Here is a 16,510-nt window from a genome sequence, read left to right on the forward strand (position 1 = left end):
ATGAGAGTAATGACTGTAAAGGTACCAGCTTCAGGCCATTGGTTATAGCTTCCTTTCCGTTTTACCCGATGAAATGGCTGCCATCTTGAAAATATGGGACAATTTAAACGGCACTTCAAACTGGGTGCTATGTCGATGTTGGCCCCAGTCTGTGGAAACCATTGTTTTGTGCCTGGGGTATTGGATCTGTCCTTCAGGGTTGGAAGGGGGAGGGGTTGAAGAGGCTTGGTGATCTGTTGTTGCTCAGGGGCTGGGGAAGTGTAAGTTCTCAGGAGCTAACCAGTTTTAATATTATCAGGCACGAAACTGCGCGCACAAGGAAATTGTTTCCTTCCCTTTGACTCCCCCCCCCCCCCCCCCCTGTTGATGGACAAAATTATTTTGGCAGTAGGGGAGAGGGATGGGTGTCGGAGATCTACAGTCACCTGATGGTGTTGACAGATCAGATCCTGTTGGACAAAATTAAAAGAAAGTGGGTGCGGTTGGGCCAGGAACTTGAGGATGGGGAGTGGAGCAAGACTCTATATAGAGTCAACTCTACCTCTTTGTGCGCTAGACTCAGCCTGATACAATTCAAGATAGTGCATAGGGTGCATTTGACCAGGGCCCGAATGAGTGGGTTTTTTGTGGATGTAGCGGCCTGGTGTGATTGACCTCCGGGAGCCCTGCCCATCACACACATATGTTCTGGTCCTACCCTGGGGTCATGAACTTTTGGGTCTCCTTCTTCAGCACCATGTCGGGAATTCTTGGGGTTGACTTGAACCATGCCCTTTGGTGGCTATTTTGGGGATCTCAAACTTGCCGGAGTTACAGACTGGAGCGAAGGCAGCTGCTCTTGTCTTTGCTTCCTTGAGAGCCCTTAGGCGAATCTTGTTTAGCGGAGGTCCTCGTCCTGGCCCAGTGCAACAGCCTGGCTCGGCGACCTGATGGAATTTTTACACTTGGAAAACATCAAGTCTCTAATGAGAGGCTCGGCTGAAAGGCAGCCGCTTATTGCCTTTTTTCGAGAGTTGGTCACCATCAGATGCTGGGTGGGGGGGGGATATTGGTGATCGGTTGTTGTTTCTTTTGGGTTTGTGGGGGGGTGAATGAAAAAGTTGGAATACTGTCAACTGTTGTACATAAATGGTTGTAATGATGGTATTCTGGAAAATTGTTCACAAAATATATATTTTTTTTAACTGAAGTGGGACGGGTTGGGCGGTGGGGGATTGTTTTGTATATTGTATGAATTTGGTTGAATATTTTGTATGTTTGCAATCTGAAAATTTGAATAAAAACATATATTTTTTAAATGTTGCATTTATATATTCCAGTTGTAATAACCCTCACAAGACCCACCGGGACACCCTAATTGATCTCCCTGTGGGACTTGCGGAGTACGAGGACCCCTGCTAGTGAGTGGAGGACCATCAGTCGGGGTTTGTAAAAAATCGCCTCATAAAAGCCGCCTGGACTGAGTCCGGTGCGACCAGTATCCCGATGACCGTGGGACTGTAAGCCATGTTGCGGCCTTTACATTTGTTGTCGAATTAAGCTTCTTTTGGATTTACCTTCTCGGGGCTTCTGAGCTTTTACAACAGTGCTGGCTAGAAAGTCATGAAGTGACTAAATGAGGCGCTGCTGCTGCTTCTGAGGTGCTAAGACCCATCTTGCAGGTAAATTACAGCTTCTGATGGCAGAGGCTGCTGCTAGCCACCATTATCCCAGCTACTGCAGCCCAGAGCTATCATCCAATGAGTACAGGAATGTGGTGTGTTTCGTTTTCAAGCAGTGTTGGCAACCATGGAGCTTCCTCCAACATGGGTTAGGCTCACACCAGGGAAAGAAAAGTGTAAATGCGACTTTTGGGCAAAGCACCATTCATTCATTGACAAAGAGTCATCGGACTCAAAACGTTAGCTCTTTTCTCTCCCTACAGATGCTGCCAGACCAGCTGAGATTTTCCAGCATTTTCTATTTTGTTTCAGATTCCAGCATCCGCAGTAATTTGCTTTTTACCATTCGTTCAGTTCTTGTTTCAGTATTACTCCTGGTGATCTACAAAGTCCGTGAGCAGTGGTAGCCTCACTATACTGTGGTAAATCCTCCACTGGACGTGGTTCTGCTCGCAAATGTGTGAAACAAGTTAGTGATAGAACAGGGGGGGGCAACTAGGGAGTTAAGTTAGTGAGACATGATCTCCCCTTCACAAAACCATATTGCCTCTCGCTAATACATGTACTTATTATTCACTCAATGGGGCTCTACAATAATATTATTTTAAGTTTGCCTTCTTGTCTTAAGTGCCTTGTACAAAACAAAGTCTTGAAGCAGCTTGTTTGGATGTTTAGTGATCTGTCATTTGTAATTTCCAATTCTGTCAAGATGTGAATGCTGTGAACTTCCATATGCCCTTTCATTCCCAAGCATCATGTCTGCTTAAAAAAAAATATTCTCAGGGTACAGCTGGCACTGGCTAGTGTCTGTTGTACTTCTCTAGTTGCCCCTGAGAAGGTGATTGTGCTCCTTGCCATTGAAACACACAGTCCATGTGAAGATTATACACCCATTAGGAAGAGTTTTAAATGGGGAATAGCAAATCAGTAGCCTGTTTCATCTCTCTTCTCGTTGATATATCCAGTCCCTTCAATAGAAATAAAAAGTGGGAGAAATATGAAACCATCCCTTACGACAGTGGTAGGGAAATTATCAGAGAGGATTCTTCGAGACAGAATTTACTTTCACTTGGAAATAAGTGCATGTATTAGCGAGAGGCAATGTGGTTTTGTGAAGGGCAGATCATGTCTCACTAACTTGATCGGGTTTGCCGAGGAAGTGACAAAGATGATTGATGAGGGTAGGGCAATGGATGTTGTTTACAGGAACTTCAGTAAAGCTTTTGACAAGGTCCTCATGGCAGACTGGCACAGAAGGTGAATTTGCACGGGATCAGAGATGAGCTGGCAAGATGGATACAGAACTGGCTCGGTCATAGAAGACAGAGGGTAGCAGTGAAAGGGTGCGTTTTTGAATGGAAGGCTGTGACTAGTGGCATTCCTCAAGGATCAGTGCTGGAACCTTTGCTGTTTGTAATATATATAAATGATTTGGAGGAAAATGTAAACGGTTTGATAAGTAAGTTTGCAGATGACACAAAGGTTGGTGGAGCTGCGAATAGCAATGAGGACTCTCAGGATACAGCAGGATTTAGATTGTTTGGAGACATGGGCGGAGAGATGCCAAATGTGAGGTAATGCATTTTGGAAGGTCTAATGCAGGTGGGAAATATACAGTAAATGGCAGAATCCTTAAGAATATTGATAGGCAGAGGGATCTGGGTGGACAGGTACATAGGTCACTGAAAGTGGTAATGCAAGTGGAGAAGGTAGTCAAGAAGGCATATGGCATGCTTGCATTCATCGGCCGGGGCATTGAGTTTAAAAATTGGCAAGTCATGTTGCAGCATTACAGAACCTTAGTTAGGCCGCACTTGGAATTGTTGCTGATTTTGCCTTAGTTCAATTGCTCTGTTTTATTACCTTTGCTCTCGAGTTGCCAGGTAAGAGCCGTGAGGTGATGATGCAGCTGTACAAAACTTTGGTAAGGCCACATTTGGAGTACTGTGTACAGTTCTGGTCGCCTCATTTTAGGAAGGATGTGGAAGCTTTGGAAAAGGTGCAAAGGAGATTTACCAGGATGTTGCCTGGAATGGAGAGTAGGTCTTATGAGGAAAGGTTGAGGGTGCTAGGCCTTTTCTCATTAGAACGGAGAAGGATGAGGGGCGACTTGATAGAGGTTTATAAGATGATCAGGGGAATAGAGTAGACAGTCAGAGACTTTTTCCCCGGGTGGAACAAACCATTACAAGGGGACATAAATTTAAGGTGAAAGGTGGAAGATATAGGAGGGATATCAGAGGTAGGTTCTTTACCCAGAGAGTAGTGGGGGCATGGAATGCACTGCCTGTGGAAGTAGTTGAGTCAGAAACATTAGGGACCTTCAAGCAGCTATTGGATAGGTACATGGATTGCGGTAAAATGATATAGTGTAGATTTATTTGTTCTTAAGGGCAGCACGGTAGCATTATGGATAGCACAATTGCTTCACAGCTCCAGGGTCCCAGGTTCGATTCCGGCTTGGTTCACTGTCTGTGCGGAGTCTGCACGTCCTCCCCGTGTCTGCGTGGGTTTTCTCCGGGTGCTCCGGTTTCCTCCCACAGTCCAAAGATGTGCAGGTTAGGTGGATTGGCCATGATAAATTGCCCTTAGTGTCCAAAATTGCCCTTGGTGTTGGGTGGAGGTGTTGACCTTGGGTTGGGTGCTCTTTCCAAGAGCCGGTGCAGACTCAAAAGGGCCGAATGGCCTCCTTCTGCACTGTAAATTCAATGATAATCTATGATTAATCGAGGTCAAAGGTTCGGCACAACATCGTGGGCCGAAGGGCCTGTTGTGTGCTGTATTTTCTATGTTCTATGTTCTATGTATCTTTATGATACCGCCACGAGGTTCAAGTCCGAGTAATGATCAATAATTCAATACACAAATTTATTATTTAGGTACAGGGGGGGATGGGTTTGGGGGGTTGCTTTTTTAGATTGTGTTTTGTACTTAACCCTGTTGGGTTCTTGTTTCTTTCTCATTTTGTTATTGATATTTTATGAAAACCTTTAATAAAAATTTTTTTTTTTTTAAATCCAATACACCGATTAGTAAGGTTTAAATCAAAGCACATTTATTATACACAGTAATCGCTACTCATGCACAAATTCTACGTCTAAGCTACTTCTGCAACTAACAGGCCTATACTTAACTTTGGACTGGCCCACCAGGTCAGGGGAACAAATGGCCTTTCGCTCGGGTTCTGAGCCTGCGGGATTCGAAGTTGGTACGGCTTGGTAGCTAGGAGCACCTATCTCGTAGCGAGCGTTGAATTAAGACTTATGATTTTGATCTTCACTGCTCCGGTCACGGTCAATGTTGGTTCGTTGTTGCTGGGTGACCCGGGCAAGAAGAAGAGCGTGAAGAGAGCGAAGAGGTGGAGAAGAAGAGTGAAGAGAGAGCGATTTGAACTTGGGGCTCAACTCTTATAGTCCCCAGAGGCTTCCCGCCTTTCGGGCCGGACCCTGTACCCGGTCCCAAGTGATTGGACTTTGTCCCAATCGCTTGGTTCGATTTTCTCCAATACTGGAGCGGTTCCCTGATCGATGGGCGGTCTTGAGGTGCTCGTTCACCTCCTTTGTGTTGGCTCCTGCTGGCGCCGGGGAGTCTGGCTTTGCTTTGTTTGTCCCAAATGTTACTTATTGCTCCTGGGGATTGCTCATCAGTATGCAGGTGGCTGTTCACTTTGTTATGCTGATGGTCGCTGGTATTGATGTTGTCTGGTTTTTTGCAGAGGTAAATACACAGCAAACCTGCAGCTGCTGGTTATTGTCTTGTTGGCTGACTTTCCCATCAGCCTTTGCCGTTCGTCATTTTGAATCGGGAGTTGGCCAATTTAAGTGGCTACAGAATAGTGTTCAATTCTGGTCGCCACACGACCAGAATGATGTGGAGGCTTTGGAGAAGGTACAGAAAAGATTTACCAGACTGTTGCCTGGTATGGAGGGCATTAGCTATGAGGAGAGGTTGAATAAACTTGGTTTGTTCTCATTGGAATGACGGAGGTTGAGGGGCGACCTGATAGAAATTTACAAAATTATGAGGGGCATAGACAGAGTGGATAGTCAGAAGCTTTTTTCCAGGGTGGAAGAGTCAATTACTAGGGGCATAGATTTAAAGTGAGAGGGGCAACGTTTAAAGGAGATGTACAAGGCAAGTTTTTTTACACCGAGGGTAGTGGGTGCCTGGAACTCGCTGCCGGAGGAGGTGGTGGAAGCAGGGACGATAGTGACATTTAAGGGGCATCTTGACAAATACATGAATAGGATGGGAATCGAGGGATATGGGGCGCGATTCTCTGCTCCCGCGACTAAGTGCCCACGCCGTCGTGAACGGAGTCGAGGTTCACGGCGGCGCAAAACGGCCCGGATCTCGACCGATTCAGGGCCCGAAAATGGGCTAGGATCGGGGCCGCGAGAAACCTGGGGGGGGCGTGTCGCTAAAGCAGCGTCGTCAGCGCGCGCTGGGCATTGGCGCCGCATTAAACCGGCGCCATGTCATCCGCCACCTAACTGGCGTCACTCGCACATGCGTGGTTGCCGTCCTCCCCGAGGCCGCCCCGCAAGAAGGTGTCGGATGGATCTTGCGGAGCGGCGGAGGAAAGGAGGTCCTCCTTCAGAGAGGCCGGCTCGCCGATCGGTGGGCACTGATCGCGGGCCAGACCCCTTTTGAGTGCAACACCGGCAAAAGTACCCCCCTCGCCCGCCCACAGGCCGCCCCCCCCAGCGTTCCTGCGCTGTTCCCGCCGGCAGCGACCAGGTGTGGATGGCGCCGGCGGGAAGCCGTCGCTTTGGGCAGGCCGCTCGGCCCATCCGGGCCGGAGAATAGCGGGTGTAGCGGAGAATCACCATTTTGGGTGTCCCGGGTGATTCTCCGGCCTGCGCTGCGCAGAACTCGACGGGGCCGTTCCCGCCGCTTGGGTGCATCGCGGGGAGGGCGTCGGACTGGCGTCGCGGTGAAAAATGGCGCGCCAGGCGATTCACCAAACCGGCGCGGGAGCGGAGAATCGCGCCCATGGTCCCCGGAAGGGTAGGGGGATTTAGTTCAGAAGGACAGCATGGTCGGTGCAGGCTTGGAGGGCCGAAGGGCCTGTCCTGTGCTCTAATTTTCTTTGTATGAAAGCTCATTCATTTTGTTCCAGTTCTGCTATTATGGATCATAAACTCATGGGTTCCAAATGATTACACAAAGTGGCTATATTTTTTGAAGGTATTTAATTTTCTGCCCTTTGTCTCTGTGGTGCTACATCAAATATTATCCTTTGCCACAAGTATGGGCTTGAACACTACCTTCGCCCCAATGCCGCAGTGTTAGTGACTGCCACATGGTGACTAAAAAAAAGTCCATTGTGATTGGCTGTAATATGTTTATCTGTCTGGTTAGTGTTTAGCACCAATCCTAGACACATGGCCTGGGACAGTGCATTGAAACGTCACTCTATTTGACATATTGAACCAACTCCTACTCTTTCTTTGTCAGGACCTCAAAATTCCCAACTACTATCTCCCTCTCTGTTTACTTCATCCTGCAATACTCAAAAACCAATCCTATTGACATTGAATTATTGATATGTCTTTTCTCATCTTTGGCGATCATAACTCTTCACCCTCACTGCTCCTCCACCCAAATGTTCAGTTTCAAAGCACCACAAGCCATTCTTTACACTGAGAACCTTGCACACCTGGGTGGTCTACAAAGAGGAAAATGAAACAATGGGCGGGATTCTTCGGCCACGCCTGCTCAGCGACCGGGAATTCCCGCCCGAGGTTCATGGACCTTTACGTGGTCTGTGTCCAGTCTGTGGCGACCTTGCAGCAGGCGCAGCCAAAGAATCCACCCCAATTTCTTTGTGGGTAAATACACACAGCTGGTTGGCATGTTACTGAGCCATTCAGAGAAAATCCATGCTTTAAGTTGCAGTCTTTGCTACGTTAGCTGGTCTAAGCCAGAGAGGGCTTCATTTGGCCCCAATTCCCTGGGCTGGGGAGAGAAAATCAGTGAAGGTTTCCATTGCTGAATATCATCAGTGACCCCTGCTGGCAGTCTCGATGATAGTGTAAAATAGCAAGAAGATATTGACAGACTAATTAAATGGGAAAATTTGTGACAGATGGATTTCAATCGAAGCAAGTGTGAGGTTATCTATTTTGGACCAAAAAAGGAGAGAGCAGAATACTTTCTAAATGGGAAGAGGTTGGATACAGTGGATGTCCAAAGAGATTTGGAGGTTCAGGTGCATTGATCCTTAAAATGCCACGAACAAGTGCAGAAATTAATCAAAAAGGCTAATGGAAAGCTAGCCTTTATATCTAAAAGATTGAATATAAAGACACCGAGGTTATGCTGTAGCTATGCAAACCCTGGTTAGACCCCATGTGGAGTACTGTGAGCAGTTCTGGGCACCACACCTTAGGAAGGATACTTTAGCCTTGGAGGGAGTGCAATGTAGCTTTACAAAAATGATACCTGGACTACGGAGATTACTAAGTCATGAGGAGAAGGGCAGCACGGTGGCTTAGAGGTTAACACTGCTGCCTCATGGCGCTGAGGACCCAGGTTCAATCCCGGCCCTGGGTCACTGTCCGTATGGTGTTTGCACATTCTCCCCTATCTGCGTGGGTCTCACACGCTGATGCACGATCAATTACACAAAGACGAGAATAGGATGTAATCGAGGCTTTATTACACTGAGATGTGTGGCCTCCTACAGCAGCTGACGAAATGGCTGCTGTACTGGGAGCACACATATTTATACTCCGCCTACTGGGCGGAGCCGGCAGGCAGGGATCTACCCCTGTACCTGTAGTACAGGGGCCTTACTGTAAAGCACCTATATATACAATATATACATCAGTGGTGACTACCACATTCACCCCCTGTTAAAAAATGAGTCCGGTGGGGGTGGTGGCGAACTATATACAGAAAGTTGTGTTTTAAAAGTACAGATAATATTACAAATTCAGGCGGTCCGGAGCCTTGATCTGTCGTTGAGAGCGCCGCAGTGCTGGTGGCGCGGCGGCTTGGTCTTCGGTGACTCCGGGAGCGTGTCGAAATCCTCTTCATCCCCGGGTGTGAGCAAGAGGAGGACAGATTGTCCCAGAGCGGAGAATGCGGTGGGGTGCGCCGGGGGGGGGCGGGGGTGGGGTGCGCCGGGGGGGGCGGGGGCGGGCGGGGGGTGGGGTGCGCCGGGGGGGGGGGGGCGGGCGGGGGGGCGCCGGGGCGGGGGGGGGGGGGGGCGGGGGGAGGGGGGGGAGGCGGGCGGGGGGGGAGGGGGGGGAGGCGGGCGGGGGGGGAGGGGGGGGAGGCGGGCGGGGGGGGGGGGGGCGCCGGGGCGGGGGGGGTGGAATCAGCTGGTGCCAGGTCCCTGAGGGAGACTGCATCTTGGCGGCCGTCGGGGTATGCTACGTAGGCGTACAGCGGGTTGACGTGAAGTAGCTGTACCCTCTCAACCAACTGGTCCGCCTTGTGGAGTCGAACGTGTCTACGGAGGAGAACGGGCCCTGGAGCTGCCAGCCATGTCAGGAGCGAAACCCCTGAGATGGACTTCCTGGGGAAGGCAAAGAGACGTTCATGGGGGGGGGGATTCATTAGTCGTGGTTCACAGGAGCGACAGAATGGAGTGAAGTGCATCGGGGAGGACCTCCTGCCAGCGGGAGGCCGGGAGATTTCTGGACCGTTGGGCCAGCTGGACAGCCCTCCATACCATACCATTTTCCCTCTCCACCTGCCCGTTTCCCCTGGGGTTGTAGCTGGTCATCCCGCTCAAGGCAATGCCCCTGTTGAGCAGGTACTGGCGCACCTCATCGCTCATGAATGAGGATCCCCGGTCGCTGTGGACTTAGGCAGGGAAGCCGAACAGAGCGAAGATGGTGTTGAGGGCTTTGATGACGGTGGCAGACGTCATGTCGGGGCATGGGACGGCAAAGGGGAATCGGGAATATTCATCGACCACACTGAGAAAGTACGTGTTGCAGTCGGTGGAGGGGAGGGGCCCTTTGAAGTCCACGTGAAGGCGTTCAAAGGGGCCGGTAGAAGTGCGGTTTACACTCCGCGCAGGCCTGGCAGTCTCTGGTGATCGCCCTGACTTCCTCGTTGGAGAACAAAGAACAAAGAAAAGTACAGCACAGGAACAGGCCCTTCGGCCCTCCAAGTCCATGCCGACCATGCTGCCCGACTAAACTACAATCTTCTACACTTCCTGAGTCCGTATCCCTCTATTCCCATCCTATTCATGTATTTGTCAAGATGCCCCTTAAATGTCACTATCGTCCCTGCTTCCACCACCTCCTCCGGTAGCGAGTTCCAGGCACCCACTACCCTCTGCGTAAAAAACTTGCCTCGTACATCTGCTCTAAACCTTGCCCCTCAAACCTTAAACCTATGCCCCCTAGTAATTGACCCCCCTACCCTGGGGAAAAGCCTCTGACTATCCACTCTGTCTATGCCCCTCAGAATTTTGTAGACCTCTACCAGGTCGCCCCTCAACCTCCGTCGTTCCAGTGAGAACAAACCGAGTTTATTCAACCGCTCCTCATAGCTAATGCCCTCCATACCAGGCAACATTCTGGTAAATCTCTTCTGCACCCTCTCTAAAGCCTCCACATCCTTCTGGTAGTGTGGCGACCAGAATTGAACACTACACTCCAAGTGTCCTAACCAAGGTTCTATACAGCTGCAACATGACTTGCCAATTCTTATACTCAATGCCCCGGCCAATGAAGGCAAGCATGCCGTATGCCTTCTGGACTACCTTCTCCACCTGTGTTGCCCCTTTCAGTGACCTTTGGACCTGTACACCTAGATCTCTCTGACTTTCAATACTCTTGAGGGTTCTACCATTCACTGTATATTCCCTACCTGCATTAGACCTTCCAAAATGCATTACCTCACATTTGTCCGGATTAAACTCCATCTGCCATCTCTCCGCCCAAGTCTCCAAACAATCTAAATCCTGCTGTATCCTCTGACAGTCCTCATCGCTATCCGCAATTCCACCAACTTTTGTGTCATCTGCAAACTTACTAATCAGACCAATTACATTTTCCTCCAAATCATTTATATATACTACAAACAGCAAAGGTCCCAGCCCTGATCCCTGCGGAACACCACTAGTCACAGCCCTCCAATTAGAAAAGCATCCTTCCATTGCTACTCTCTGCCTTCTATGACCTAGCCAGTTCTGTATCCACCTTGCCAGCTCACCCCTGATCCCGTGTGACTTCACCTTTTGTACCAGTCTACCATGAGGGACCGTGTCAAAGGCCTTACTGAAGTCCATATGGACAACATAAACTGCCCTACCTGCATCAATCATCTTTGTGACCTCCTCGAAAAACTCTATCAAGTTAGTGAGACACGACCTCCCCTTCACAAAACCATGCTGCCTCTCACCAATACGTCCATTTGCTTCCAAATGGGAGTAGATCCTGTCTCGAAGAATTCTCTCCAGTAATTTTCCTACCACTGACGTAAGGCTCACCGGCCTGTAGTTCCCTGGATTATCCTTGCTACCCTTCTTAAACAGAGGAACAACATTGGCTATTCTCCAATCCTCCGGGACATCACCTGAAGACAGCGTGGATCCAAAGATTTCTGTCAACCCTTCAGCAATTTCCTCTCTCGCCTCCTTCAGTGTTTTGGGGTAGATCCCATCAGGCCCTGGGGACTTCTCTACCTTAATATTTTTCAAGACGCCCAACACCTCGGGCGTCATTCTCCGACCCCCCGCCGGGTCGGAGAATCGCCGGGGGCGGGGGGGGAATCCCGCCCCCGCCGGTTGCCGAAGTCTCCAGCACCGGATATTCGGCGGGGGCGGGAATCGCGCCCCCCCCCCCCCCCCCCCGCTCGATTCTCCGGCCCGGATGGGCCGAAGTCCCGCCGATAAATTGCCTGTCCCGCCGGCGTGGATTAAACCACCTTTTGAACGGCGGGAGAAGGCGGCGTGGGCGGGCTCCGGGGTCCTGGGGGGGGGGGGAGTGGGGCGATCTGGCCCCGGGGGGGGGTCCCCACGGTGGCCTGGCCCGCGATCGGGGCCCACCGATCCGCGGGCGGGCCTGTGCCGTGGGGGCACTCTTTCCCTTCCGCCTCCGCCAAGGTCTCCACTATGGCGGAGGCGGAAGAGACTCCCTCCACTGCGCATGCGTGTGAAACTGTCAGCGGCCGCTGACGCTCCCGCGCATGCGCCGCCCGGGGATGTCATTTCCACGCCAGCTGGCGGGGCAACAAAGGCCGTTTCCGCCAGCTGGCGGGGCGGAAATTCCTCCGGCGCCGGCCTAGCCCCTCAATGTTGGGGCTCGGCCCCCAAAGATGCGGAGCATTCCGCACCTTTGGGGCGGCGCAATGCCCGTCTGATTGGCGCCGTTTTGGGCGCCAGTCGGCGGACATCGCGCCCTTTCGGGAGAATTTCGCCCCTCGTCTTTTTGGATCTCAATGTGACCTAGGCTATCTACACACCCTTCTCCAGACTCAACATCTACCAATTCCTTCTCTTTGGTGAATGCTGATGCAAAGTATTCATTTAGTACCTCGCCCATTTCCTCTGGCTCCACATATAGATTCCCTTGCCTATCCTTCAGTGGGCCAACCGTTTCCCTGGATACCTTCTTGCTTTTTATGTACGTGTAAAAAGCCTTGGGATTTTCCTTAACCCTATTTGCCAATGACTTTTCGTGACCCCTTCTAGCCCTCCTGACTCCTTGCTTAAGTTCCTTCCTACTTTCCTTATATTCCACACAGGCTTTTCACCTAACCTTTTTGGACACGAAGGACAATTTAGCATGGCCAATCCACCTAACCTGCACATCTTTGGACTGTGGGAGGAAACCGGAGCACCCGGAGGAAACCCACGCAGACACTGGGAGAACGTGCAGACTTCGCACAGACAGTGACCTAAGCCGGGAATTGAACCTGGGACCCTGGAGATGTGAAGCAACAGTACTAATCACTGTGCTACCGTGCCGCACTTGTGCTAACGCGCCGCACAGAAGGAGGCACAAGACGAGGCCATTCAGTCCATCATGTTTGAACTGGCCAAGTGAGAGAGATGCAGCCGAATCGCACTTTCCAGCTCTTTGGTCCATAGGTGGCAGCACTTCAAGGGCATTTAAAAACTAGTTTCTTAAATGCAATGAGAGTTTCTGCCTTTACCACACATTCAGACAATGGGCGGGATTCTCTGGTATCCGGCGGGGGGGGGGGCCATACCGGCGCCAAAGAGGGGCGTGAACCACTCCGGCATCGGGCCACCCGGAAGGTGTGGAATCCTCCGCACCTTCGGGGGCTAGGACTGGCGCTGGAGTGATTGGCGCCGCACCAATTGGCGCCGCGCCAACCGGCGGCGAAGGGCCTCCGCCAGCCGCCGCGAGTTGACGCATGCGCGGGAACGCCAGTGTTCCCAGAATCGCTGGCGTGATCCCTGCGCATGCGCAGTGCGTTTCTGCTCCGCGCCGGCCATGGTGGAGCTTTACAGCGGCCGGCACGGAGGGAAAGAGTGCCCCCACGGCACAGGCCCGCCCACAGATCGGTGGGCCCCGACCGCGGGCGAGGCCACGGTGGGGGCCATGTCCCCACGCGCCGCCCCGAGGACTCCGCAGGCCGCCTGCAGAGCCAGGTCCCACCGGTAAGAACCTTGTGTAACATACGCTGGCGGGACAGGCCGAAAACGAGCGGCCGCTCGGCCCATTGCGGAGCGGACAATCGCCGGGGGGGGGGGGGGGACTGCCGGAGAATTCGGCAGCTGGTGTTGGGGCGGGATTCACACCGCTCCCCGGCGATTCTCCGGTCCGGCGGTTGGGGGGGGGGGGGGGTCGGAGAATCCCGCCCAATGAGTTCCAGACCCTGACCGCCCGCTGGTTAAAAAACACAAATTCTCCTCAATTCCTCTCCAATTCTTTGTCAATAGCCTTAAATTTGTGATCCCTGGTTATTGATAAGACCATAAGACCTAGGAGCATAAGAAGGCCACTCTGCCCATCAAGTCTGCTCCGCCATTCAATGAGATCTCGGCTGATCTGATATAATCCTCAACTCCACTTTCCCACCCTATCCCCATAACCCTCGATTCCCTTACTGATTAAAAATCTGTTTATCTCAGCATTGAACATACTTAATGACCCAGCCTCTACAGCTCTCTGCGGTAAAGAATTCCACAGAGTCACTACCCTCTGAGAGATCAAATTCCTCCTCATCTCTGTCATAAGTGGGCGACTCCTTACTCTGAGAATATGCCCTCTGGTCCTAGTCTCTCCCACAAGGGGAACCATCCTCTCAGCATCCAACCTGCCAAGCCCCCTGAGAATCCTATATGTCTTAATAAGGTCACCTCTCATTCTTCTAAATTCTCATCAGTACAGGCCGAACCTAGTGAACCTTCTGTAGATTACCTCCAATGCCAGTGTATCTTTCCTCAGATATGGGGACCAAAACTGTTCACAGTATTCCAGGGGTGGACCAGGAGGATCACTACGCCTCAGGCAAGGGACAGGGTTGAGGACAGGGTCATGAATAACCTCCGCCGGTACGGGAATTGAACCCGCGCTGCTGGCCTCACTCTGCATCGTGAACCAGCTGTCCAGGCGATTGAGCATTTTATACAGTGCGGTAGTGTCTGTTTTGGACATAATCCGGAAATTTTCAGGTGCCTTTTTAGTCAGCGTCCAGTCATATACCTGCAAGTAACCCCGTTTCAAATAATTGAAAATGACTTTGGTAAACTATACTGAACCATTTAACAGCTTCATTGGTGTAAACTAGTCAGAGTCTTAGGAAGTTAAATACTTTTTTTGTTATGGAAATCATAAAATGTGCAGGTGGGGAGTGGGGAGGTGGGGGGGTGTTGACCAGTTTTGCATGCGAGACCTGATCCACCAAATTCAGTCTTAAATCAGTGGAAAATATAAACAGAAGTGGATTTGGGCACAATGCACTTGCATTGAAAATTCCCAAATCTTTTACACTGGTTCAGGTGGTTCTGTCCACCGATTGGTGTAAACCAGCATAAATTAGGGGCCCATTATATTTGGAAAGTGTGGCACTACTGACTGGCGTTGAAAACATTTAAAATTGACCAGCCGTCCAGGCGACTGAGCATTTTATATAGTGTTGTAGTGTCTGTTTTGGACATAATCCGGAAATTTGGTAGGGCAGAGCGCAAAGCTATTTGCTGCAAAATGGTCATGTGCTTATCTATTTGCCTTGGAGTTATAGATGCAGTATCAGTACAGTCCCAGTGTGTTTATTGTTTATTTTCCCTTCATTACTATTGGATCATATTAATAACATTAGGTGATTACTGGACAGAATTTCACTTGACCATTTCTGGCTTAATTATTGAGCTGCAGCTTTGCTGAAAATCATCAAGGAAACTATACATTGTTCATTTACTGTTCTGATTTAAGGAACTCTACCTGTTTTAACCTCAATATTGAACATCTGTATCATCCTGCTACAGAACTGATCAATACTTATACTGTTGAATGAAAGATATAATTATGTAATAAATTAATTTAGAATTGCGGCTTGACTTGGTGGCTCAGTGATTAGCACTGCTGCCTCGCGGCGCTGAGGACCTGGCTTTGATCCCGGCCCTGGGTCACTGTCCGTGTGGAGTTTGCACATTCCCCCCGTGTCTGCGTGGGTTTCGCCCCAACCCAAAAAGATGTGCAGGGTAGGTGGAGTGGCCACACTAAATTGTCCCTTAATCGGGAAAAAAAGAATTGGGTACTTTTAAATTTAGGAAAAAAAGAATTTTAGCTTGACTTAAATATTCAATTTTGGTGACTAAGAAACGGTGGTACATATGGTTTGTAGTTAAATGCTGCGGTGTGCAGCTGAATGACCACATGTTGGCTTTTCTTTCATTGAAACAAATTTGTCATTGCAGATTTATTGGGGAAGAATCAGTTGCAGACGGTGAAAAGTGCTTTCTAACCGATGACCCCACGTGGATAATAGACCCCATTGATGGAACGTGTAACTTTGTACACGGGTATGATCTGTGCTTCATAAGATTATTTCCAGCCCTTCTCGACGATGGGAAGTCTCCTTGTATACAAAACTGGATTATGCATCCTTGCTTAAATTGTACAGGAATATTATGTTATTATGCAATGATCTGAATTCCACTTAAATGTTTTGTGTTGTTATTGTCCTTTGCTGGAGGAAATGCTTGCTTTTCAATGGTGGCAACAACAAATGTTGGCTGCTTTTTAGGGGTGAGTCTTTTTGCTTTCTTAATGGAGGCTATGGCGGCAAACGCCTCGGAAACAAGTTTGGGAATTTTAAAGCTACATTTTCTTCCCACTTTGTTGGATGCTGTTTAATTACACAGCCAGAAAACCAGCATTTCCTCATTTTCTATTGAGATGAATTTCATGGCCTAGGTTTTGGGTCCAATTTCCTCACCAGGCCAAGCAATTGTTTTTCTCTCTTTCAGTTTCTAAAGTGTGGGGATGCCGGCAATGGACTGGGGTGAGCACAATACGAAGTCTTCCAACACCAGGTTAAAGTCCCAACCAGTTTGTTTTGAATCACTAGCTTTCGGAGCACTGCTCCTTCCGTAGGTGAGTGGGTTCCAGAAACATTGATATAGACAAAGTCAAGGATGCAAGACGATACTTTGAATGCGAGTCTTTGCAGGTAATTAAGTCTACAGGTCCAGGTGGAGCAACTGGAGAGAAGGATAATCACAGGTTAATGAGGTGTCATCGATGTATCTGGTGTATAATGTCAGTTGAAGGTCCTGTGCGGTGAGGAGGTCTTATTCAAGACCTGGGCTTGCAAAATCCTACCAACTGCCTGGCTTGAGACAATTCACACCTCTTTAACCTGTGATTATCCCTCTCTCCAGTTGCTCCGTCTGGACCTGTAGA

The 16,510-nt window shown here is 49.9% G+C and overlaps 1 protein-coding gene across 1 annotated transcript in view; it reads left to right on the plus strand.

The window, feature by feature from the left end:
* LOC140385832 (inositol monophosphatase 2-like) overlaps positions 1–16,510 on the plus strand; it is a 65,759-nt gene that overhangs the window by 12,822 nt on the left and 36,427 nt on the right. The window contains 1 exon segment of the mRNA XM_072468403.1: positions 15,523–15,627. Within this exon segment, the coding sequence (XP_072324504.1) occupies positions 15,523–15,627 (105 nt within the window).

Source organism: Scyliorhinus torazame, chromosome 11 (assembly GCF_047496885.1).
Source record: "Scyliorhinus torazame isolate Kashiwa2021f chromosome 11, sScyTor2.1, whole genome shotgun sequence".
In the NCBI taxonomy this organism is placed as follows: domain Eukaryota; kingdom Metazoa; phylum Chordata; class Chondrichthyes; order Carcharhiniformes; family Scyliorhinidae; genus Scyliorhinus; species Scyliorhinus torazame.